The 26,934-nt window shown below is 28.1% G+C and overlaps 1 protein-coding gene across 1 annotated transcript in view; it reads right to left on the bottom strand.

Annotated features, from left to right (window-relative positions):
• Positions 1 to 26,934, bottom strand: part of LOC112693509 (discoidin domain-containing receptor 2) — a 347,933-nt gene that overhangs the window by 129,027 nt on the left and 191,972 nt on the right. The window contains exon 5 of the mRNA XM_025568621.1: positions 6,187 to 6,334. Coding sequence (XP_025424406.1) covers positions 6,187 to 6,334 — 148 coding nt within the window. The remainder of the gene's footprint in view (positions 1 to 6,186; positions 6,335 to 26,934) is intronic.

Raw genomic sequence — 26,934 nt, 5'->3', positions numbered from 1 at the left:
TTAGTTTTCATTTTTTTCTAAAAAGAAAACAACAAAGGAAACAATTTTTAAAATTGTTATTCCAACAGAGAAAAATATTTGTTACAATTCTTAATGGTTTATACGTCTATACCCGTCGTTGAAAAACATTTACTTGAATTTAATTCTCCCAAATAAAGTTTAAAAGTTTAAGATTTAAAGGATTTTATAAATTGTTTTCACTTAAGGGTATCGATGAATTCAAGTTAAAAGTTTCAAATCGTATTCAAATTATAAATAGTTGAAACTTAAAAGCAATTGTGGACAGTAGCTGTTAAAGTTATCATTATTTATTTCATAAAGAAACTATAGGTTTAAAACAATTCGAATTCTGTGAACCGTAATCATGCAACACTTATATATCGATGTATAACGATCATTGTTATTAAATACGTTTCTAATGGTATCATAATCTATCGACTGTGAAACATGATAAATAAGTAAAATTTCTTTTAAATATTGTAATAATGTCAGTGTACATCATTTATTTTCTTTAGAAATTAATTCTTGTTTTGCGAGCAGAATTAATGTAAAAACACTTTATTCGTGTTGCTGAGATATGTATAGTAAGTAAACTCTATTTATACCTAAAAGTAAATATAAGTTTATTGTATAAACATAAATGTTTATTATATTTAAGTGTCAAAACGGTATTTACTTTAAAAAATGGTTTCCTTACTATCGGTTGTTCACAAAAATTATTTCTCATTACGTATGGTTTAATCTATCATATTGCTTATCCCCCCATGCACTAAGTACTAAATATTTCAAAATGACGACTTAAATAAAATCAAAAAAGGATCCTAACATATAATTATCATTCGTAAAAGAATTTGAATGGAGTCCTAAAACTAGTAGGTTTAATAATAATTTAATTGATGGCAATAAATGCAATACATAATATTGCACTAATTTCGTTGATAATTTTTATAGTTTTTCTAATAAAATTAATATTTAAATAAATAATAATAATATTAGTATAACATTTTTATTGATTAAATAGTCTGAAATGATTTAAAAATTATACTCTTTTTCAGCACTCCATAATTAGGACTCAGGAATCTAAACCTACGAGTATGTTAAAACAGATTTGCAAACAACCATTTTCTAAATAAGATGAGTTTAAAAGAGTTACAACAACTCGTATTGTTTGTTTTTTAATTTGATCTGCTAAAAGCAGATGGCTTTCTATAAATATCGAATAGTGAATGTTGTTAAGAAATTAGTACAAAAGACATTTTAGATGACTGACTTTTCAACTGTTAACTATCAACTTGGAGTACTGAAATAACACGAAATTTAAACAATTTCGCAAGAATTAATCATAGCGAATATTAGGTAGGTTTTATATGCATGTCTATGTTTTCGATGATTTTTGCTGCAGTTGGATCATTATCTATTATAGTAAAGAATTCATAAATGAAGTGATGGTTTTATTGCAAACTTTTGGATTTATCTTATAGGTAATATAATAAATAATTTACATAATATTAAGTCGAATAGATATAAATAGAAAGAGTTTAAGATTATCAAATAAGAAGATAGCATAAACTAAAAATAAATCCGTCAACATATACTTCAGATATAACAATAATAAAACAGAAGTAATACTATATTTATAAGTATACACTGATCCTATATTGTGTTCTACAAATCTTACAAAAACTAGGTTCATATACTTTCGTCTTGGAAAGTGCAGATAAAGCGGTAAAATAAGTATGACAAAAATGATACGGACATTTTTTCAACAAAAAGGTAGCTGGTTGAATCACTAAAACCATGGACTGCCAGAACTGTAATTTATTTTACGATTGACTGGCGCCATTATTTGTATATCCATTGCAACGCTTTAAACTTGTTCATTAACAAAATAAAATAAACGGTGTACTTGGAACTCAACATTTACATAATATCATGAAATGTAAAGAAACCTACGGGCATTACGGTAATGTTATGGTTTCAAAATGCAATTTGATTAATTAATTTAACTTTAATTTATTAAACGTATCCCGGACATAATTTAATCCATAGTAAATTATAAACTATTAATTCCACTAAAGGCGTGTGCATATTTCAGGTTAGGGAGTGGGGGTTAAACATTTTAATAGTCCTATTGTCTCATGTAAACGATACTCTTAATTAACAATTTTTTGTTTTTAATTAAGTGATAAACTTAATAATATTTACTATATTTTCAAACGATACTCTTGACTAACATTTTTTTGTTTTTAATCAAGCGATAAATGTATCAGCAGATACTACATTTTTAAGCATTTATTGAGACTCAAAATAATGGATCGCATTAATAATTACAAATTTAACTAAGTCTTAATACATTATGGCCGAGCCGAATAAGATGACTATGTATATAAGCGTAGTCAAATTTCAAACCCAACTATTGGCAATCACGTAAAAGAACAACTGCTACTACTCTCCTATTCCAGTTAGATTATATTTGAACAAAAAAAATTTTAAAAAAAACTTCTTAGTTTCTAAATTTTAAATAAAAATAAAAATAAAATTAATATAATATTTGAAATTCCAATAATGTTATGAAACTGAAATAATGACGCACTGCAAACGTATAAATATTAAAATGTATGATGACAGAAGTGATATTTTAAAGTAGTTCAATCATACACGAGTGAATGTAAATTTATAGTTAATTTTTGGTGTTTGGGTAAAATGATAAATATTATATGTTAATGTATACTTAGAAATGTAATGAATAGATATGGAAAATTAGATACGGAAAAATTCAAATGTTATAATACACCTATCCATCACTAAAAGATATAGTGATACTTTTTAAATATGATTGTCATTCGAAAAGCAAGTAATTTGTAGTATTACAAACTTCCTGTGTATACAAACCACTGTAAAATATAATGATTTCCTAAAGTTCGTATAGAAGTGGAAAATTTATAAATGTAAATGAGCAAAGGAATTTTGTAGACAAGACGTAACAAGTAATGCTATTTAAAAGTCAATAGTTTGGCTCCAGGCTTAAAATATTTTTAAAAATGTCAATACTTGAACGTGAGGAGAATTAAACGCGTTTTATTGCTGACATTAGTCGAGGTTTCTACATGATGAATTTGTAACTTCTGTGAGACAAAGTTTACAAAGGTGTGCTGAGAGTTCTTCCAAGAGCTTTTAATACTAGGAACCCTTTGAAAACAGCCGTATGTTTCTCCAAGTAAACATTTGGTAGTTACAAAGAGGTTTCCTCTTACATCAAGTGGTATCTGCAGATAGATGTTGCACTGTTTGTATATCCCGGCAGCTACAAGCAAAACTAATTATCACCCTTAACTAGACAATATTAAGTATGCGCAACTTATGGAGCTTATGTTATCGAATATGTGCTAAACATTCATGCATGTGCTGAAACCGTTTGAATTGCAACCAAATCAAATATACCACGATGTTGTCACATAACCAAAATATGTTAAAAATAATCGCTGACACTATGTGCATTTCAAAACAAAAAATTGTAACTGCTTGAAAAATTAACGACATAAAATATGATAACTAATAATCTTATAATAATAATTTATTTTTTTTTCTGCATATTAGTAGAACGCAAAGCTATAAAATTACTCGAAAATACCTGATTACTATTGTTTTTCATCGTTATTTTCCGAATAAAGCAATCAAGTTTTATAAAATTGTAGTGTACGAGTAAATTGTAGAGTTAGAATTTTATTAAGTCTTATGTGTTAAATGAATAGCAGTTTATTTTTTATTTTTATTTTTTTATTTATTTTTGTTCATAAATTTACACCCCAAAAGGGTAATGAGTATAGTTTTTAAATTAACAAAAAGTATACAAACAATTCTGACTATCATATTAATACATGTTTAAAAAAAAATATAAGTGAATATAATATATTATAATTTATTTAATTATTATTAAATTATTATTAATAATAATTATTATATAATTATATTATTATAATATATTATTATATATTAGTAAATTATTTAATATTCATTATTAAATTTTTTAAATTAAGTTGAGGACCAAAGAAGAAATCGAAATTAGGTATATTATTAAATGATTTTAAAAAACAGTACTCCGGACTATTTTTGATAATATTTGTTGAGCAATGAAGTACTAAAAAAGATGATTGTCTCTTTAATTGAAGTTTGGAATTTTAAAATTTATTTTACTTAGGAATTCTGGTTTAAAGATTAAGCTGCTACGAAAAGGATAATAGTTTTTTGATTCTACGAAGATGTACTTTATATTTATAAATTTGTTTAACTTAATGAGTCATAATGAATCATATGAATCATAATCTACTAATAATACAAGCAGTTTTATGTTTGACGTGAAAAATTGGTTAAATACTTATTTGATATTGTAACTTAAAGCACTAATACTAGAGAAGTAAGAAATTCACTTTGATTTGTTTCTTGTAACTTATTTATTCGACAGTCAGGTTCGATCCGTAACTAGGGAGAACCTATTTTATGGTAATTAGTAACTTTGTAGATTAGGGCCTCAAAACAATTTTTAGTGGTATTTTTAACTTGTGTAAAGGGTTTCTTATGGAAGAATTAATTTTTATTTTCTGTTATATAATAGCTATCAGTAATAACGCCAATAACATTTGATAACTTGCATGAAAACAATTCGCCTTAATAATAGAAGTATAAAATAAACACTATTATTATTACTACATAAAATATATTCAAAATAGAAAAGTAAATCATATAAATACAATCAATTTATTTGTTTAATGAACATAAATACATAATAATTGGTTGTGCTTTAAGTTGAAACTAAAAAAATTAAACTACTTTTAGCCATCCGATTCTAACTATAATTAAAATACAAACCACTTTAATTCTAAAATAATGCATACTAAAGTACTAAAAATTAATACTTCAAAAAAGTTTTAATTTTATGGAGTGGTTCAAAAGTTTATACACATTTATTTCAGGAACAATGAATGTTTTATTTACATTAATCCTAAGTGGTCTTTTATGTTATAAAAAATCGGTTCCCATTATATTTTAGTCAATGATTATATTATCATATCCATATGCGATACCACAACTAATGAAACGTAATATAACCTTATATCAATTATTTATTATAACAATTTATTAAGGCAGTTAACTTTATTTTTTTATTTTAAGTAATTAGATTTTATTTTAAGAAATCATTTTTATATCACTGCGCTCTTAAAAGCTGTCAATTATTCATAATAAACTTATAATATAACTTATATAACTTATATAAAAGTTTGAATGTATGTATAATATATTTTAACATAAAAAAAAAAAACAAATGCAAGTTTTTGATTTTGGAATTTATAAAATACATCAGAATTTAAAATGTAAAACAATACCCAAATAAATCACTCTTATTCTATAAACATATATTATATATGAACAGTAAAATTAAAATTAAGTATTTAAAAAATACTTACAAATAAGAAATTAATGAAAATCTTATTTAATTATTTTATAACACAGGTATCTGTAGACGAGAGGGCAAATAATATTGATTGTGTCATTTCGCTGGTAAAATATTTCGAAGGACTATGCGAGAACGCAGTGGCATATATAGTGGAGGAGGGTGCCTAGTGAGCTACAGCCCCCCCTCCTTGAAATTTTTTAAAAAACTTAAAAGTTATTTTAAACGTCTGTTATATTTTAATGGTGCTTTATACTTATTTAGAATTTGCGTTTAACGTCAAATCGTTTTGGGACATTCTATAAATGTAATGTAGATAAGTACCACTGTGTTTTGTTAGTAATTCTTACATAGCAGTGGTACCTAATTTAACTCTGTTCATAGCCTCTCCCGAAAATATTATCTATATAGATACACCATTGCGAGAACGTAATGATATATGTTGATATTATGAAATTTAAATGAACAAAAAAGAAAAATATTATTCTCATTATTTCATACATATCTAACAGCACGTTATGCATAAATGTATGGTCTGGAAGAATGGGAATTAGAAAAAAAATAATTTTTATTCCAAAAATATTTTCTTGCTAGAAATCTCCCAATATGAAGTGGATTAGAGACCCTGGGTTACGTGAAATGAAGTAATACGTAAGACACGCAACACGAGGAATGTGCCACCGAATGTGTTTTATTTTATTATTGCGTGGACATTACAATTAGCGAAAATCCCTTACCGTAATGATAACAACCGATGATCTCAGCTCGAAGGCAACCCGTACGCGGTTGTCCGCTGTAAGGCACCAAACGGATTTTGGACGCAATAATAGCCGGCACCAAAGGTCGGTCTACTATCGTGTTCGTATCTCTGTTGGCTTGCAAAACCTGAAAACACAAATGGAAAATATTAAATATTTATACATCATATACACGTTATACATGTAAAACACATACATATACATATATAATCACCATAACATGTATACGGAAGAAAAAGAATAAAAAAAAAAAAAGGGTAAAAGTTATTTCAATTTTAGATTCAGTTGCCGCAGAATCGCACGGCGTGTCGGCCAAGTCGTTTATTTTAACAAGGGTGGCGGCGACGAACCGTTGTTCTGAGAGAAAAATGCGTTTGGAAGCAAATATGTATACATGTATAAATTCGCACAAGCCAGACGTCGAATAATAATAATACAGTCTTCGAAAACGACCTTTGCACGGCGCGTGCACGTATACAGGTGTAAATTTTCATATTTAAATTCGTCGTAGGGAATGTTTAAAAGCGTTTTCACGAACACACCAAAACGGCGCTGTGTCGGCGCGTTTGTGAAATAATTCCGAACGTACCTCGCAAAACCGTATCCAGCGACTAACGTAAATACTTAAACGTGTTTTTTTTTCGTTCTTCTCGGCGATTAATCGTTATGTGTTTCGAACACAAACTCGATTAGATATTTGTGACTTTTCGAAAAACGTTTCTCGGTACCGTTAAAGATACAACGTAGAAACTTTCGGAAATTCAATGTTCAACGATGTTGTTGTACTCGCCCGATTTTCTCAGTAGTCGCAATCGAACATTTCGAGGAATTTTAACAGTTTCCGGAAACGTACACCATACCATGTAATTATAGTGTTTCTAGTGAACGGGTATCGCGTCGTGGAATTCGTTTTTAGAGTTACGGATTTTATTCTCCTTGGCTTTGACGACCGTCATCACCGGCCCGACAAGTGGAGGGAAGAGGGAGAAATCGTGAACAATGAACAACCCGGGTCTTCGTTGCCGCCGTGTCGCGTTCGCGAGATCACATATTATATGAATACTGATGGTGCACTTCGGCGATTTCTCAAAGAGTAAAGAAATCGCGGACACTTTTATGGAGCGTGACCAACTTCTGAGATCAATGTGACCACATTCAAGAAATACATGATTGTACCGAACATTTAATCATAATAATGAGCCATAATATTATTTACTTAGAAAAATTACTTAGAATTATGGTTGGCATTTCGTGGAACCACAACAAAAGTCAGTGATGCTCGTTCAGAAATAATAAACTATTATAAAGGAATTTATTTTTCTACTTGTGGACACGCTCCTCAAAAGTGTACGACTCTTACCGCTGCATTTACATTGTAGCATAGGGAATGCACCATCTGCATTCATATAATCTGTGGCGAGATCGTGTGTGCGCGCGCATCCGTAACCGTTAGTGTAATCGCGATAAATAATACGACATGCGTCTTGCCGTGAACAAATAACACGTTATCGAAGGATTTCGCGGGATTAATTGTTGAACAATAATAAATCGTAGAACGTCAAAACGACGTATCGTTGTTGCAACGAACAACGGCAACTTTAGTCCGTTCAAGGGAAACATTATGGCCGTGCGCATCCGTCCCGTAGCAACAGGACGATAATTAACGATGATTAACAATTCTCGTCGTTTCGCAGCGTTGCACTTTTCATAATTTCCGATGCACAGCTTGCGGTTGACTACAGGGAAATGGCGGAGAAAGGATTTCAAATTATCACTCGACGACAGAAACCAAGTTTTCTCGTTAAACGCAATACGTAATGTATACACGAAACTGCAAAAGAATTTGGGACGCGGCACACACGTTTACAATATAATATATGCACACAGTATATGTGCAGTGTGTATGTATAGCTTATATAAACTAAGTTAGTATACAAAAGTTGTTTTCCAACAAATATTATAATAACATGACCACGGACCATTTTCTGGTATAACTAAATGGAAAATCTACCGCGGATATCAAATGGAAAACCAAAGCACCCCTCTTTCATGTAATACTCTTTCTTGTAATAGAGTAAACAAGAAGCAATTTCAAAACGATTTCGCTTTTGCGATGCGAAAATAAATACTACGAATTACTACTATATTGCTTATAATTCAATGAGCAGGGTTCGGGACTTCTTGCATTTGCATAATTTTTTTATTTATCGTAAAATATAGCAGAGTGCGAAATAAATTCATTTCTCAATGCCGTGATACCAAATATAAAATTTAAGTGTGCATATTTCATAAATTTTGCAGATAAGTGCTTACTTTTACGTTATTGTGCTTATTTTGCATATTTTGAAAAAATATTCAAAATTTCAACTTTACAAATTTCAACTGATCTAAAAAAGAAAAAAGAAAATAGTAATGCGATATCGTGTACCTATTTGCTATATACAACTCACAACTTCTTGAAACGTTTGTATTTAAAAAATATGATGGCTGTATTTATGTATATTGACCGTATATTGTATACCGTATACCATATATTGATCGTATCACAACATAATATTATATGTTTATATAAAATGTTGTGATACGAGCGATACGATAATTATATAATATTTTTATAAAACGTTATTTGAAACTAAAGGTATTCCCGATAAACATAGTTCGGACGGCTAGTGTCCGTTAAGCCGATAATAGGAGTAGTTATTTGATAGTTTCAATTATTTGTTCAATCTATAACGTTTATCCGTTGGCGTGTATTCTGCGTGCTTGTAATCGTGTAAATTATTTCTTAAACATAATATGTTACTCAAAATGGGAAGAGTAAAACAATCCACTAGTGCGCGTATGAGAAACTATGTGTCTGAATTTAGATCTGAAATATTATCTACTGATGGGTTCGTATTATTTTGCAAAGTTTGTGAATTAAAGATTAATTTCAAAAATAAGTTTGACTAAACCAACATATTCGAACTGACAAACACGTTTAAAATTGTTAAACACCAAAAAGACCAAGTTCAAAAGAAATTGCAACAACTCTTAACTTACCAAGTCAGATTTTAATAAGGATTTAATCGAAGCAATGTGACTGCGAACATACTGTTTAATGAACTTCCAAACATTACACTTCGTTAATTTTTAGAAAAATATACGGGTAAAAGTATACCATTTGAAGCTAGCTTACGAAAAGGATATATTGACGAAATTTACAACCAAGTAATAGATAAAATGAGAATTGAAATTGAGAACAATTAAATTTGGGTATAGTTGATGAAAAATGTGATGTACAAGGACGATGTGTTGATTAGTTATTGTTGGAATTCTTAAGTCAGATTATGTCGGTCATTCATTTATACTGCACTCAGAACAGTTAAAAAAATAAATTATAATACTATTTATAAAGTCTTTAATAAAGCAGTGACCATTTTACGGCCTGGAGATATGTACAACAACGTCTTACTATTCTTATCTAACGCAGCTCTTTACATGGTCAAGGTCGGTTTAGTTTTCAGAAATCTATATACCAAAATGGTTCACACCACTTGCAGTGTACACTTCATTGGATAACTGAAGAAGTTCGTGGACAATTCAATACTGCTGACTAGTTAATATTAAACATAAAAAAAAAATATCCGCAAAGCCCTATACCGTTTTGATTAGTTTAAATCGATAGCTTCGAGAATTAGATCACCACCATAATCTATCATTACGCGTTGGGGACCATGACTCAAAGGAGCAATTTACAATTATTACTGTGAAAATTTCCAAATAATATGTAGCGTAATAAATGTCTTAGACGAAAATAATACAGATAGTATTAAAAAAGTCAAATTATGCTTACCGAAACCAGGATTGGAAAACGACTTGACTTATATCAAAAGTAATTTTCAAGTCCTCACAATGGCCATTGTAAAATTACAAACGAAAAACTTTCCATTGGCTGATTCAATTACTATAATTCAAGAAGTAAATTATAAATTTCAATCATTAAAAGGAACTCCAGCAAAAGTAGTAATTTTAAAATTACAAAAAGTTTTTTGAAAATAATAAAGATATTAAAATTTTGAAGAAAATATCAGGTATTTTAGAAAAAAAAGATGAAATTTCTGATATGAGTCAATTTCTTAAAGATAATTTATGCAACGACTTTGTAAACTGTGTAAAATGTGCTAAATATGCATCGACCACTTCAGTGGATGTCGAGAGATCATTTTCATTGTACAAAACTCTGTTATCCGACAGTCGAAGAGCATTTGCATTTGAAAACTTTCGGAAACATTTAATTATTCAATGTTACAATGAAGGTAAGAAATATTTATTTTTTTATTTTAGCATTATAAACCGTTTAGACCCTTTGCTGCCAATACTAAATTCTTCCACTCCTCTTTATTATATGCATGATTTAGATAAGAAATATATAAGTAAAATTATTTATTTATTGATTTAAATGAAAAATTGAATTTTTAATTTTTCCCATTTTATAGTTGATAAATAAAATTAAAAATACTCGGAAATTTAAGAAACAAGTTAACAATTAGTTGATTTTTTTTTACACTTAATAACAATTGTAATTAATAATTATTAATAAAATAATAAATAATTATAAATTCATAAATATATTAAATGCATATTTTTAAAAATTGTATGCATATTCTAGGGTTTTTAAGTGCATATTTTAGCACTTAATATTGTGTTTTTAAGTGCTATAAGTACCGAACCCTGTAAATAAGTTATAACAACAAACCAATACAATAACTGATGTTGTTGAATTATTTGTGTAAATAAATATTTTATTCAAAATAACTTTTTGCATTTTACTTTGTTTATATTTTATATTTAACATAAATAATAGATAAATATAAACGATGTAACAGGCAAAAAGTTATTTTGAATAAAATATATATTTACACAAATAATTCAACAATATCACTTGTTGTACTGGTTCTAACATAAAATATAGATAAACCTCTTCATCATGATTATTATGATAATTTTTTTAACTTTTCTTAGTTTATTTATAGTATAATGGTATTATATATTTTGCTAGCTCATCAGACGACCACGTTACATAAGGGAGGTTATAGTCACCTCATAGGATAACTGAATGAGGTTTATAGGAGGATATAATTTGTTCGACAAATGTTTAATGTTAAGTACAGTTTTTATTTTGGTCATAATTGAAGATGAAATTGATAAAAAAATAAAAATAGAAAAGTAGAAAACAACAATGAAAGTGTTTTACTCAAAGAACAATTATATTTTGCACCGTTCTAGATTTTTACGCATAAACTTGCATCCATATGCATGAAATATACAGTATACACTGTATAAAAACAATCTCCACTTTGATGTATAATGTTTTCGTTATTTACAATTTACAATTGTCTCAGTTATATGTAATTTGAATAAAGATATTTTAAGTAAACCCTGGGAAAATAAAATATATTAGTCATTTTACGTGACCACGACGTTATCGACTGAATATTTTGTGTCAACTAAACCAATAGCAGCATTATCGCGTACAAATTATCAATTACAATCAAGATATTTACAATGGAAGATTACATTTGTAAATGAAAATGAAATTTTGAATTTTTTATTGAAACACATTGTGTGACTTTTAGAATAATAGTAATATATAGATTTTGGTATCTTTGAGCGAACGCTGTATTTGTTAACATAATGTAATACACATCTGTAGATCAAGTGGTTAAATTTTACAAGTACCTACGATAAATTTAAAGTGTATTCACACAAACGGCTCACTTAATATTTAAATATTTTGTTATAAAACAGGAAAATGTTTTTACGGTTTTAGTCTAGAAATGTTATTAGGACACTACATATAATTATATCTAGACATAATTATTTCGAACACATTTCCTACAATATCGTACGGATTATTGTTATTCTACAATCACTTAACACGTACATTATACACTGATAGTTATCATTATCTTTATGTTCAAATTTAAAGATGCTAATCCTAGTAGCTCACACAAGTCATGTACTCGTATTTCATATGGCAGATTTTTTTAAGCGTTATTATTTCTCGTATCCATGAAATCTGTTTCGTTGTTTTAGAGCAACTAGATTTATCGCTATTTGGATGAATTGGCGGTGTAAATAAAGATTCGGACGTTTGTTTAGTATACTTTCACGTAGATTTAATCTGTAATCGATTTCACTTCACCGCAAAACATCCATTGCCTAGAACTCGGTGGAATATTTTTTTTACCTTTAGGATTTGGCTCAGTAGACATTGTATTCCGATCTGACGCCACAATTCTTTTACGATTTATTGATTTTAGGTCCGTTGTGTATATAAATAATATTATATTAAACTTCAATCGTCGGTACAAAAATATTACAGGTGTACGTGAGTTATATTTTATACGCACATGCTAAGCATTATTTTATATCACAGTTATAAGCAGAGTTGGGCAAAAACAAATCAAAATAATGAATAAAAAATAAAAGCCTGAATAACTAATCTATTTATGAATAAAGAATAATTTTTTATTCTGAATAATTGTGGTATATTGAATAAAAAATAAAATTATTCTGAATAGTTTTATTCGTTAATAAAACAATTATTCAGAATAAATTTATTTGTTAAAATCATGAATAATATTAAATAAATAATGATATTAAATATAAAAGTATAATTAATTTATTTTTATAAATTATTATATACATTAATATGTATTACCTTTATATATATTATTTAAGTCTAAATAATAAGTATATTATCACTATACATCGTTATTTTGGATTTAAATTTATTATTTATATGATTATAGGGAATAACGAATAACGAATAATGAATAACGAATAACTAAATAATGAATAAAATATAGTAAATAAAAATCTCTGAATAATGAATAAAAATAAAAATCAATAATAAAATTAAGAATAAATCAATGAAGAATAATTTTTTATTCAAATAATCAATCGAATAATATTTTATTCGACTAATGCCCAACTCTGGTTATAAGTAACGAACATAACGCACGATCTATGTATATTTCAAGCAAATGTATTATAAGAACGACTTTATTATTATTTTTTTTTATACAATCACAACTTGTTAGTTTCTTTTATCTTTAAAGCATTTTAAGATAAACGAGAGGTGATAAAATACGATAAACGTAAACTGTATGGATAAATTATTCAATGAAATGCCATTGGTATCGAACTGTATTTTTTTCTCTCAAATTGTCTTTGTTCCTTGGCATAATTCAGATTAAAACTTAACTTCCGAACAATTTATTGATTAGCCTCAGAATAAATCATATACTATTGGCCTTTTCTTCTGTTCTCAGTTTGATTTCCATTACGACCAGTGGTTCACGACATGTTCACGGCATGTAATCACCTCCTAATTTTATAACTATGCGCAGGGCCGTCCCGAAGGGAGGTATTGGGGGGTGTCTTACCCCCCCCCAACGAAAACACCAGTCGGCAGTCGGACTTGTTTCATTATAGCCTGGAACGACCTAATTTTACTTACGGAAAACAAATATTACACATTTCGTAATACAGTGTATACACGATTAAAATTTATATAACTACTTATTATAAAATTTAAAATATTATTATACATATATATATATATATATATACTAGCTGAATTACCCGACTTCACCCGTGTGTAGTTTTTGCTTTCTCAAAATGAAATTTTTAAATCAACACACATTTTTGTGTTTTAAAGAAAAAAAAATGTATTTTACTTAATGCTATCAAGTGCTAAATAGTAGTAGTAGCTGAATTATAAACAAAACAAAAAAAAAAAATAATAATACTATTTACAAATGATTTTTTACGTAGTTGCTCAATTCTAATATGGCTTAAGTCAAAACCTCTTGGTATACCACATTCAGAGTTTTATTTAGTGGTGCATAAAGGTATAAATGGTCAGGTCTTCCAACTCTAGACATGGCTAGTCCATAGCAACCGTAATCGGTCAAATGCTATTGTTATTAATATATGAATATAGATGTACAAATAACATGTAAAAAATTATTTTTACCCTTTAAAATCAAAATTTTGAAAATCGGGTGCGTGATAACACCTAGGAAGGTATTTGGAATAATTCTGTGACAAAAAATTGGAAAAAAGTTAAATAGCGTCGTCACAAAATGGGTACATAAAAAAGGCCTGTTCTTTTATATATATAAGGATATTTATACTGTCAATTTTAAAAACGTGCAACACTAACACATGTATACATGTTAAAAAGTATAAATACGACTACATATAGTTAATTATACTACATAGGTATATTGAGTAAAACAATTGTAGTTGGCATTTTTCATATTATTCACCCCCTCCTCGATTTTCATCTTCGGGAAAGCCCTGACTATGTGTGCAGCGGCGGATTAAGGAGCAGGCTAAAAGGCTTATAGCCTAGGGTGGCTTTTTTTTTATAGAACTGTTATTGACTTATTAAGTATATTTATTTTAATATATTTTTTTTTATATTTGTCATATAAACACGAATAAAAATAATTTTAAAAAGTTATAATAGTATATTAATATGTACATTGTATGATGCGTACCTATAGGCTATTGTTAGAATATTACAATTATTATTACAATTTGAAAATATTTCATTTGTAATAAAATAATTACAGTTAGTTACTAGTTATTATTAATAACTTATTAGAACTTATGTACTTATTGGGAACATCCGACTATCCGAGTATAGGTATTTTCATATCTGGCTATTTATATTTCCGTTATGTGACTATCTAAGCATTGTTTATTTATACTAATAATAATGGTATCTGAAGTAAAACAATAGATATGAAATATTTTATTTTTAGAAGTTTTCTATTTTAAAGATTATGTATATTTTTTTTTTTTTGATAAAAAAACTGAATAAAATTTGAAGAAAAGGGTTTAGACCAAATCTTGTTGGTTCCTTAGTAAAGTGATAGGGAGGGGGCAAAGTGATTAAGTCTAGGGGCGCAAAAACGCTAAATCCACCGCTGTATGCGTGTATCCTTAACAAAAATCATGGTCGCAGGTACACGGACCGTGAACAAGACGTATTAACGTTACCCATAATATTAATATTGAGTAATTTTTATTAAATTTTGATATCCAATAAGTAAAAAAAGATTAAGCATAATTGTTTTAATTCACTGAAAAAAAAATCTTAAAAGGCCGTGGTTTATTTGAACCTCGGGTATAGATAGTACTAACTGTAATCGTGACTTGTACAGAGACCGTTTGTACACATATCTATTTTTAAACCATTTTAGTACCGTTCACAATATTGTGCATTTATTTTTATTCAATAATTCAGGCGTGTCCTCATTAACTTGCTTAGGACTACATCGATGATTACGATACCATCACAAAACGTATTACTGGAAATAGTCGTTTGCTATATAGGTAAATATCTATTTTCGTTCTTTTTAACACACTTTTCTCTCAATACGATACACTAATTATTTGAAATATTTAATTTTTGACAGATATTACAATAAAGTTCATCAGCAAAATAAGTTTTTGTGATAGACCAACCTACATACTAGCAGTACCATTCTGAGTCATGTTTAAATATTATTCAAAAACATTATAAATTATTTCATTTTAATACAAGAATATAGTTTAAAAATAACCGAATTGTTCTAATAAAATTGTAATAATATTCCAAGTATACTAATTTACTTTTTAATGTTCTCGGTATTATTTCTCAAAATCTGTATTCATTATACACGAATTATAATGAATATTGTTAAAATGGTTGTCATCAAAATTCAAGTACCACATACATCAAATGTATTAAATACGAATAATACATTTTTGTACATGCATAATATATATAGTTATATTGAAATGGATCACTCTAATATTGCTTGAAAATAAATATTTGGATAGATCTGAAAAGCTATGACGTATTTGGCGTACGGGAATAAATCAATTTCTCAAATTTCGACGAAATAAATAATTAAAATAATTATAACTTAAAACGTGCTGTTAAAATGCCACATTTGTTTTCTATGTTACCAATATTGTAATTTATATATTGCATGGTAAGATACGATGATTATTAATGCCGGCGTTCTCTCGAGATAAATAAAAATAAATAAAAATAAAATATCTTCTAGAAGACACCGAGCAACGCCATAAATATTACAGTTATGTTTCATAATATTATATTACGCGATAATTTAATACAGGTACGCACATGGATATAACAGGTAAATAACGTTGGCGAGCATTACGGTAGTACTAGTCGACCTAACAAGAAATAATTTTCTTATATCAGTCTTGATTGCTAAAAAGACGATAACAGCTACATGACGTTTTAATTTTAATTATTGCGGCTATATAGTACCCGTCAGTGGTAAGTGTCGCGTTAACCCTGCAGCAAACTCTGAAAATAGGATTCAACATAAGAACAGTTCATACACATTATAATGACCGGGTCACCGTTTGGGTAGGGTAAAATTATGAATTGTAGAGTGGGAAATAATATAATAATTTAATTACGGACGAAACCGTATTTGAACGGATCCAAAGAATAGTCGACCTTTAATAATTATTATCATGAAGAAACAAGCTGAGAAATAAGAAAAAAACAAATTGGAAATCCTTCAGACTTCTGTTTTATCACGGAAATTCAAATCAATGAATAATGCATTAAAAAATAAAAAATAAAATAAAAATATTGAAATAACATCGGCATAAATATAGTATATTTATAGTGTGTTACATGGTTATAATTATTATTGATCTGTTGCAGTCAGTCAGCGGACGGAATCTTATTGAAGACTTTCAAATTTAATTTGATTGGAAATTCCGAGGCATACATGATGTGTAAATTATGCATATTCACTGTTAATTTCAAACTTTGACAAACCGCAAATATTTTTATTTGTTTATAATATTATTTAGTACAGGGTAAGTATGGAATAATCGAAATACTCGATGAATAGTTCATTTGAAATTATCGTACACTTTACTAGTAGGTAGTATAGTTTTTTCCTAATTCATAGAATAATTTTGACGTATCAATAACAAATATGCACATTTTAGTGTACAAGTATTTCGACGAAAACATTAATATTATATCAAATGAAAATATTTGTGTACTTCAATAATGTAAAAAATGGTCTAAAACTCACAATTTAAATTATTTCATATATAGAAAATAGGTATATATATGTATTTATGTATGTTTATTGAAAATCTTGGTGTAGTAATTGAATGATAATAATTGTATAATCAAAGCTCGTCAAAATTAACACGTATAAAGGGCGAAACAAATATTTATTTTAGTTAGTCTATGATACCTATGATACCTTTATTACTTTATACCGTTATTATTCTATATTTCACTGATTTTCAATTTTTTATTTCTTATTAAATACAAGTATATAAACACATTGTGTGGTTTTGATTTAATTTTGCTACTTAACCGTTTATATTTCAAAATTAATAAACGATTTCTACATCACCATATCATGATAATATAATTTTAATGTAAGATACATTTTTCGTCCAATAGTCTTAATTAGTAATTGAAAATGGTAACATATATTTACATAGAAGATAAGTCCCGTTTACATACGAAATATTATGAGCCATGTTTATAAAATGAAAACTCATCAAAATACGTTTTTAACATAAGTACGTATGTTAACGAGATTATGAAAGAGAAACTGCCACGTTTACGTTTAAAGATATTTAATATGTTCATTTTTATTTTTAGATTTCAATGTTTATACAGGGTGTCCAACAATTGTTTAATAATTGTAATATGTCTTATATAATTTTAAAGATACTTAAGTATTATTTAAATTAAAAAAAATAAACCTAAAACAAACAGAATTCAAATATTTTTACAGTCATAGAAACGATCGCAAATTTTAATTATCTTTTGACTCTATCTATAATTACATTTTACCAATAATTCTACGTAATTATGTATAATTATAGTTGTTTGAAAAAAAATATATTTATTATCATAATTTATTCAATTCGATTTTCTCGAATACAACATATAAAAAAAGACTTCATCTGCATAAATACAAATCATACAGTTATAAATATGTATGTAAATACATTCAGATGGTAGTTATTTTCAAATTAGTAAATTAATTTGAATTCGATAATATTACATATAAATAATATAAGTGTACAAATTTGTACTATGTTGACATACTTGTAGTAACGGTTTTGAATAATTTTAAATTATTATTTTATGAAATAATAACATGATTTTTTTGGCCTAGAGAACATTTTCTACCAAAAGTTTGTGGAACAGTAATTTATATATTATTATTAATATTTTTATGACTAAGTGCGTAGGTTGAAATATAACCGAACGTGTGCACGTGATTATGTATCTTTTCAACGTAGTACCCAAGTATAATATGTACAGTTCCACCTGTAACTGTGCGTTTTATGTTTGCGCATACTTGTGAGGGAATTGCAATCGGATTGATACAGGGAGCAAACCGAGCGAAATCGTAATTGAAGCGCGTGTTATTGTAGTATGTACTAGGATGGAAGAGGGGAGGTAAACGATGCAGAAAATGTAGCACGCGTGCACGGAGAGTTTTTCATTAGCGAAAAATGAGACTACTACTTGGTGCGTCCTGTAATATATTTCGGTCATCACGACCATATGGCGACACATGTCGTGTCTTACACATCAAGTCGATTTGTGTCTCTCGCCCGGACACGAGTGAATCCCTCTCTCAACGTCAACATTGCACACTCGAGTGTAACAATCGCGTCCTGGAGCAGGGCAAGGACAATAACTGTTACAGGACCTATACAATTTACGTGTGCTGCAATTTACGTGGTATACAGGGAGGTTGGTATCGATGTTTGCTCAAGTTGTGTTATCGGAGTGAACGAAAAACTATTTGTGATCACTCAGTATAACCTAACCTAACCAACTTGTTGAAAACGAGTTTAACGTGCGCTAAGCTCGACCACTTTGTCCACCGGTGACGTTTACCTACATGTGGCGGAGAAAAACGGTTAGGTCTTAACACTATGACGTTAAATTTTCGGAAATCTAAGGCATATGTAATAATATTTACGTTTGTGTACGTTTATATGTACGTGTATGTGTGTGTGTGTGTGTGTGTGTGTGTGTATGTGTGTAAAAAAGGCAGATATATTTTACGAGGGATATTAACGTGGGAGGAAGTGGACTGCAGAATAAAATAAAATCTACTGTCGGAACTTGTAAGCTTTTCACCGGGATAAATCACCCCAACTTAATTAAGTAGTCGGCTTTTACAGCCCGCCCTGCACCAGCAATGGAAAATCGAAAAGTGCACTTCAAAAACGATCTCTCGTCGCATTGCCGCTAGCGGATTTGTTGAGGTAGAGAACTTATTTATGTTCCAAATATAAATACCTATATTATATTGGGTTTTTCGGAAAAAATGGGAAAATTTAAAATAACTTTCACATAAGTAGAAAAATATGTATATACATTTTTTTAATTAAAAAAAAATTATACGCTATTAAAAATCAAACAGTAAAACGTTTCATATCTTAAAATGTATCTCAGTAAGATTTATTTATAAAATGTACCAGAAATAGAAATGTGTCTAGTCCGACGTTATTAAGTTTTCAACAAAATAAGGGGGTTGTCGGTTATCTTTTTCATAAATTTTTCTCTTAACTCCGGTAGCCATAAATGATGGTTTAATGGCTTCGTCTCCTTTAGAATTTGAACTTTTGAGATGTACACAATGCCAGCGTTTGAATTGAAGAATGTATAGTTGCGTGCAAATGAACACCATCTTATGGAATTTAATTTTAAAACATGATATTTTTAACCTTTGATCTGTCAATGGTATATTATGAAGATTCTGTTTTCAGTAATAAAATTATGTAAATAAATTGTTTTACTTCTGCGAGAGTTATTTCAAACCTTCCCATTATCCTGAAATATCTTGTACAAAGCATAATATTACAGATAATATTATACCAATATACAAGGGCAGATTTTTATAATTATGTACTTGTACAAAAAATAATAGTAGCAACAATGCATTCTTAAAAGCATTAAAAGGCTTTTAAAAAAATTAATTTCATTTTTAAAATCTGTAATTATTGAGAAAGGGTATAATAGTGCTTCGAATTAAACTCATTCAATTATTTTGTGTGAATTGAACTATGAAGAGAAATGTAAGAGAACTATGTAGATGACAATTTGTGCTATTTGAACTCGAAAATGTATAATAAAATTAAACCTGAAATACATGCACATAGAATATAGGTACCATAAAGGTTGAGTATGTGTAATTTGTAGTTATTATCTTACACCATTGAATATGCCACGTCACGCTACTGGAGGATAAACATACACACTCACACACACACACACATATATATATATACACACAACGATCCTTTCCACGTCATTGATGTGAACCTAAAAGTAGCCTTCCAACTCAGCTGCACCCTCACACGCTTATTTGCAAGTTTAATATCAATTATTATTATATACTCGCGTGCACTTCAAAACTACATAATTTAAACTCCGAGCCGTCCGCCTCCTTTTGCGGTAAGTATACGGCACACTGACGTCGTGCTGTGCTCATTTACAAAAATAAAAAATAAAATAAAATGTAATTTCTAATATAATACAAACAATTAAAGGGTGCATTTCAATTAGATCGGACGGCGGCGAGCGGCATCATTATTAGATTCCAATTTGTACATTATAATATATAAACAATGAACCCTCTCAAAATACACATGTATAATAATAAACAATGCTACGGGTGTATACATAGGATTTTAATAATAATAATAATAATTTTACACAGTGTTTTTGCATGGTTAAGTACGTATTGTGTGGACACACAGACGTATAATCGTTGATTATACCTGTGTCGTATCTCGTGTAAATACTGTACATATGTGTTCCATAATATTGAATGATACACAGGATATGATTGTTCCTTATAAATTTTCTTTAAGCTTTGAGGTTTTAAACTATTTGTTCGTCAATAATTCCATTAAACTTTTCGTTCAAATCTAATTTTGATATTACTTTGAATATTTTTGACGAGGATTATGAATTGTTATAAATGTAATAATTAATATATTATAAAAGAAAAGGAAAATAACTTATAATACAATCTAAACATTCAAAATATCGTTCATTTTATAATAAAAAGAAATTATGTACTTTTCCAACGCAATACAATTTTAAATATATTATAATTATATGCATTGAAGACCTACCACTATTATTAGAAGATTTTCGTGCACGGTGACTATTTACAGTTTTAAGTTTTGACATGTATATCCGTTATTCTGTATCTGAATCAATATACTGTTTTTAGATACTTTAATTATAATAAATCTAAATTGTTTACAATTAAATTTTTGTTAATCGTTATAACATGTTCACAAGATTCAAAGAATAAAAACCGTCAAATGCAAAACTGTATTTTAGTTAAATTTATTTAGAAAATTTCTACATTTAATGTAGAGAAAAATTTCATTAAACTTTACAAATATGAATTTTATCTATTTCTATAATTTATTATACCATTGTGTGCACGGTTCTGACGGCGAGAAAGTGTACAGCACAATGACGTTATTCTATTTTATGAAATAAGTAGACTAACTCCAGTACGTTTAATATAATATATAATAATACGTTCTTGCGAACAAAATTTATATTTACTATTCAACTAATATTTTTAAAATAAATATAAGTAAATTAAACCAATTTTACTTGAAAAAAAGAACGTATTTCCGTCATTTACATATAGCAGTAAATCATATTGAGAACGAAACAGTTTACAAACAAAAAAAACACAGTTTATAAATGTACCTATTGTACTTAACTTTTTACAAGCATAATAAAATATTACGCACAATAACACGGCTTTTATTTGTATTATATTCCATTCAAGAGTATATTTAATTTTATAATTTTTAAAACTAAATATTTCAACAACAACAACAAAGATCTACGCTGAAAATACTACAACAAAAGTAGGTATAAGATGATTTAGACACAAAACAAGTCACACATATTTGTTTAATGCATTTATTATTTAAGCAGATTAGAGTTTTAAATGTTTTCATTTCTTTTAGCCATTGTTTATTGTTTTATTTTCACATTAAATTTGATACTATTTTTTTTCAACTATCGCAAAAAAAAATTATACACATAAGTATATTTAAGACTGGGCATTAACGTGATAAAAATTAAAATTAAGTTAATATTAACTAAGTTAATTATTCATGACTTTATTTTGGAATCAACTTAATAAGTTACTTTTCTAATGTAAATAACGTTTTAACTTCAAGTTAATTAAGTTCAATTTTTAAATAAACCAATTTTTCAAATAATTTTGTTTATCTGAGAAATATTATAATATGTACGTTATCGATATTTTCTTACATTGTTTACAAATAAATCAGCAGGAGTAAATGAATAGATTTACTGTGGATGTATAATAAATATATATAAAATGTATATACCATAAATCGAAGTATTACATTAATAGAATACCACTTGTATAATAAATTGCATAATATGAATAACAACTGGAACTTGTTTTAAATACAGTCTTTTATTAGTGACTGTGTAAATCGTAATGTTCATTTATAATTTGTTTGCGAGATACCAACCAGTAGACAATTCTTACCGATTGTAATATGATACTGATGATTATTATCCAGCCATATATTATGTGTTGCTATATAGTATTGTTACTGTGCATAAATACTTAAAATGATACAAAGTGTAAAAAATTTTTTAACTGCGTTCAGGTTAATTTTGTATCCATTAATTTTTAATTGAACAAAGTTATAAAAATATACTGGTTAACTTTTAACTTAACTTAAAGAGTTAAAAAAAATCTTTGACTTGCCTTTCCAGTCTTGAGTATATTTATTTTTAAAACAATTTTCGTTGTTTATCTTTTTTACCATTGCACTGTCACAACGGGTTACATCGTTTTAGTTTCATTCAGGGAGATAATCCCTATTATTATTTATTTGTTGTGCGATTAGAAAATTAAGTAAAATATGTTCAAAATAATAAAATGTTAACTTATCGTTTTTATTACGGTTAATTAATTCAAAACGGTTTACTTAAATTAATTACTTTACAGCTGAATAATGAGTAGATAAAATTATTTTTATTTCTGCGTGTACTACCATTTGGGTCATATTTAAATATTTCATGTACCACGTGCTGCTGAAATTGGAATACTTTTCCTTTTAATTAGTGACTGTGTTACTGTTATTATTATTCGTAGTAGTTTATTTTTTTTCTGCGAGAAGTTAGGTACAGTATGTGTACACACAGTACATTAGAACTGTTCGCAGCTCATTGACTTGGACGAAATTTCAATTCGTAAACACGTTCTACTATTAGAAAACACCTTTGAAGTATGATTTATAGAAAAAGGTATTTTTTAATAAAAAATTTTTGGAAAAAAAGGTCGAGAAGTAATATTTAAATAATAAAACGATTTCTTTATGTGAGGGAATGAAAAGAGGCACGGTAAAGAATTTAATTTATCAAACTATATGCAAATACGAAATGATATACATGTACGATAAAATATCCAGTGATGTACCTTATCATGATTATTGTAAACGTAGTTAGATACAACACTAATTATTTCAATATTTCTTCATAATTTATGTCATTAAAAAATGTTCAGCTCTATAGCTGCCAACTCACATTAAGTTAAAGCGCGTATTGATTTTTTGACAGTAGTATACAATTATTTTGAATTATTTAATTCAGGAAATCGGTTAAGTGGTTATGTTTCTATTGAACAATAGCGTTAGAATTTTATCTCCTGTGATTCATTTTATATTAAGATTGAATTATATAAGATCGAAAACACTTTTTACAATCCATCACATTTGACGGTTTTAATACTTACATCTATCTTGACATTCAATGTACTCCGAATTTCCTGGCTAAATATAGTGTAAAATGTCATCAGATGTCGTTGGGATGTGTAGTGAACTATAATATGTTATGTGATCGTCGAACGATAAGCCTCAATTTTCGCAGTGTGACTCTCATATCATTGAAAAATCAAATATAAACAGCGTACTTAAAATGTTGTTGAAAATTCAAAATGACAAAACGTAATTATATATTAAAAAATATTTGAACATAGAAGAGATATTAAAACAAAATATTCGGTGTATGAATTAGGTTATTTAAATAATAATAATAATAATAATATAAAAATACGTGCCGATTAAAAATGATTGTTAAAAATATGAAAATATATAAACATGATTCATGTTACATGAAATATTCTCGAGATTGTATGTGTTTAACAATTTTCCACCGAATTGCTTCAATATACAAAGCGTTTTGTGTATATATATATATATATATATATATACTTAATAATAAACTTGCATATATACACTCGCATCAAAAGCTTTTTTATTATACAGCAACGATTCATTTTGTAAATAGTGCATAAAAAAAAAAAAAATTAAAAAATGAAATAATAATTATAAAAATAAATACAAAACGGAAGGTCCCGATAACATTTAATTTCAAAATACATTAAACAGACGAAATTCTCGGGAAAGCACGTACCGCACAACATAGTGATATTGACACAAACAGCAGCAACAGAAGGCGTAACGATTCGGCCAACGCGTATAAATACACACACTTTTTTTTGTATTTGTAAGAACAATTATTCTGTGTGTTTTTAATTAAAACGAATATCGCATTTGTACATGGTGACTACACGTGGTAGCTATATACATTTTTATTTTGCCAATTTTCGTTTTTCATTTTCGTTAATATTAAAATTGAATAATTTATGCGTTCATATGAACTTTTAATTAATATTGTTTTGTTTTTCCCTCGCCGTACATGTTAGTCATTAGTGACATTCCTAACTTCAGTCGCGTCCCGACGTATACGCGGGAATATATTCACGTGTATTGTTTCGTATAATAATGTTTTGTGCGCCGGCTAATCGGAAACGATACACTGCGCGTCGGAGTGTATATATCAGTTCCAACTAAATATATATAATGGTTAATATTTTTATTTTTTATTTTTTAAAAGCAGTTGGCTAAATTTAAATTAATTTCTATCCTGCAAAATGACCATGCAATAGTGATAAACGATCAAATTATTGAATAAAAAGAAATAATTTACAATTATATAAGTATATATATATATAGATATCATGGGCATGCTCTTTTTAAGGGCATGTAAATGGCTGCCATTCGCTCCCCTCTCTCCCACTCACTGAAAGTTATTTTAAACGCTCAACATTTTGTTAAAAATATACACACAAATTATTGTTTGATTTAAAATCTTAATTTTTCCCTAAAATAAGTGACTAAATAATAATTTCTTTATTGTTATAACTGTTTTTTAATTAAAATTTAAAATAAATTACGTAATACATGTGTGTGATAAAATAACACACATGTATTACCCATAATCGATAATACGGCACAATTAAATAATACATTCGTAATAGAAGTACACACATCTACTAGGTGAGGGAAGAGGTTTCGGTCATTAAGACTAGAATCTCAATCCATACACTTTCCTTTTGATACTTATTATGGCAATAATTTTTTTACTAATATACAAAGTTAATTTAATTTTTTTTAACTGCTGACTGTTTTTATGCTTTTATGCCTTATGTAGTTATCCTCGTTAGTGTAGGTCAGTGTTGTGAAAGTTCTTTTTAAAAAAGAACTCGTTTATCTTCCTCATTCCTGTTGTAAAAAAGAAACGCGTTCCTATTCCTTTAAAATTATTTTTATGACCCAAACGGTTATTAACGATGTTATGTTTATGGATAATTTTTAAAGCAAAAACTATTGACTAATTTTTAAATTCAAAACATTTTCTGATACTTAATTGGATCCAGATTGATTTTATACGTGCCAGCTTTTGAATTATGCACATTTGAAATAGATCATTAGGTTCGAAGCAATAGATGAATGACTTTGCTTCATACGATTGTCGATGCCAAACTATGATTTTATAATAATCAACTGCCAGGCGCCAACGGAAGAAAAAGAGGATGAAGCTAAGAAGGTATTCTATGAAAGCCTCGAGTGAGTATATGATACACTCCCTAGACATAGTGTAAAAGTTGTATTGGGTGATATGAACGCAAAATTAGGCAAGAAGGCTATAGGCCAACAATTGGTAAAGAAAGCTTACACAGGATTCACGACAATTGAGCGCAGAAAATTGAGCGCACGACAATTGGGCGAAGACTATTGAGCGCACGAAACTTGAGCACTGCGAAAATTAAGCTCTAAGACAATTGAGCGCGATATAAACCTAAAAAAGTTAGTTAATAATTAAAAAAAAAAAAAAATAATAAGTCATAGTTAATAATACATCATATTTTAATAATACTGCAAATAAATACATTATGAGTTAAGTTAAAATATTAAATATTTTGAGCAATGCCTTTTAAAAACTGTTCTGTTGATCTTGAATGAAATTGTTCACAAATATTTTTTATTCTTAATCCTGAATCTTTGTATTTTTTTTTTTTTTGGTTTTGGATCATGACCTGCAATAAACTGATGAATTCTCACTCGATTCAACTTTTCCTCTTTTTTTAAAGCGTCGATAAATTTCCAAATTGAAGGATGAACTGCATTTAAAATTGATTTAAATGAATTATGCCATCCTTCAATGGCATTATTGGTCCTTGGTATGTCATTTTTAATCAAATCAAATTAAAT

Source organism: Sipha flava, unplaced genomic scaffold, assembly GCF_003268045.1.
Source record: "Sipha flava isolate LNK unplaced genomic scaffold, YSA_version1 88_pilon_pilon, whole genome shotgun sequence".
Lineage (NCBI taxonomy): Eukaryota > Metazoa > Arthropoda > Insecta > Hemiptera > Aphididae > Sipha > Sipha flava.
This window is presented reverse-complemented; position numbering and strand designations above follow the sequence as displayed.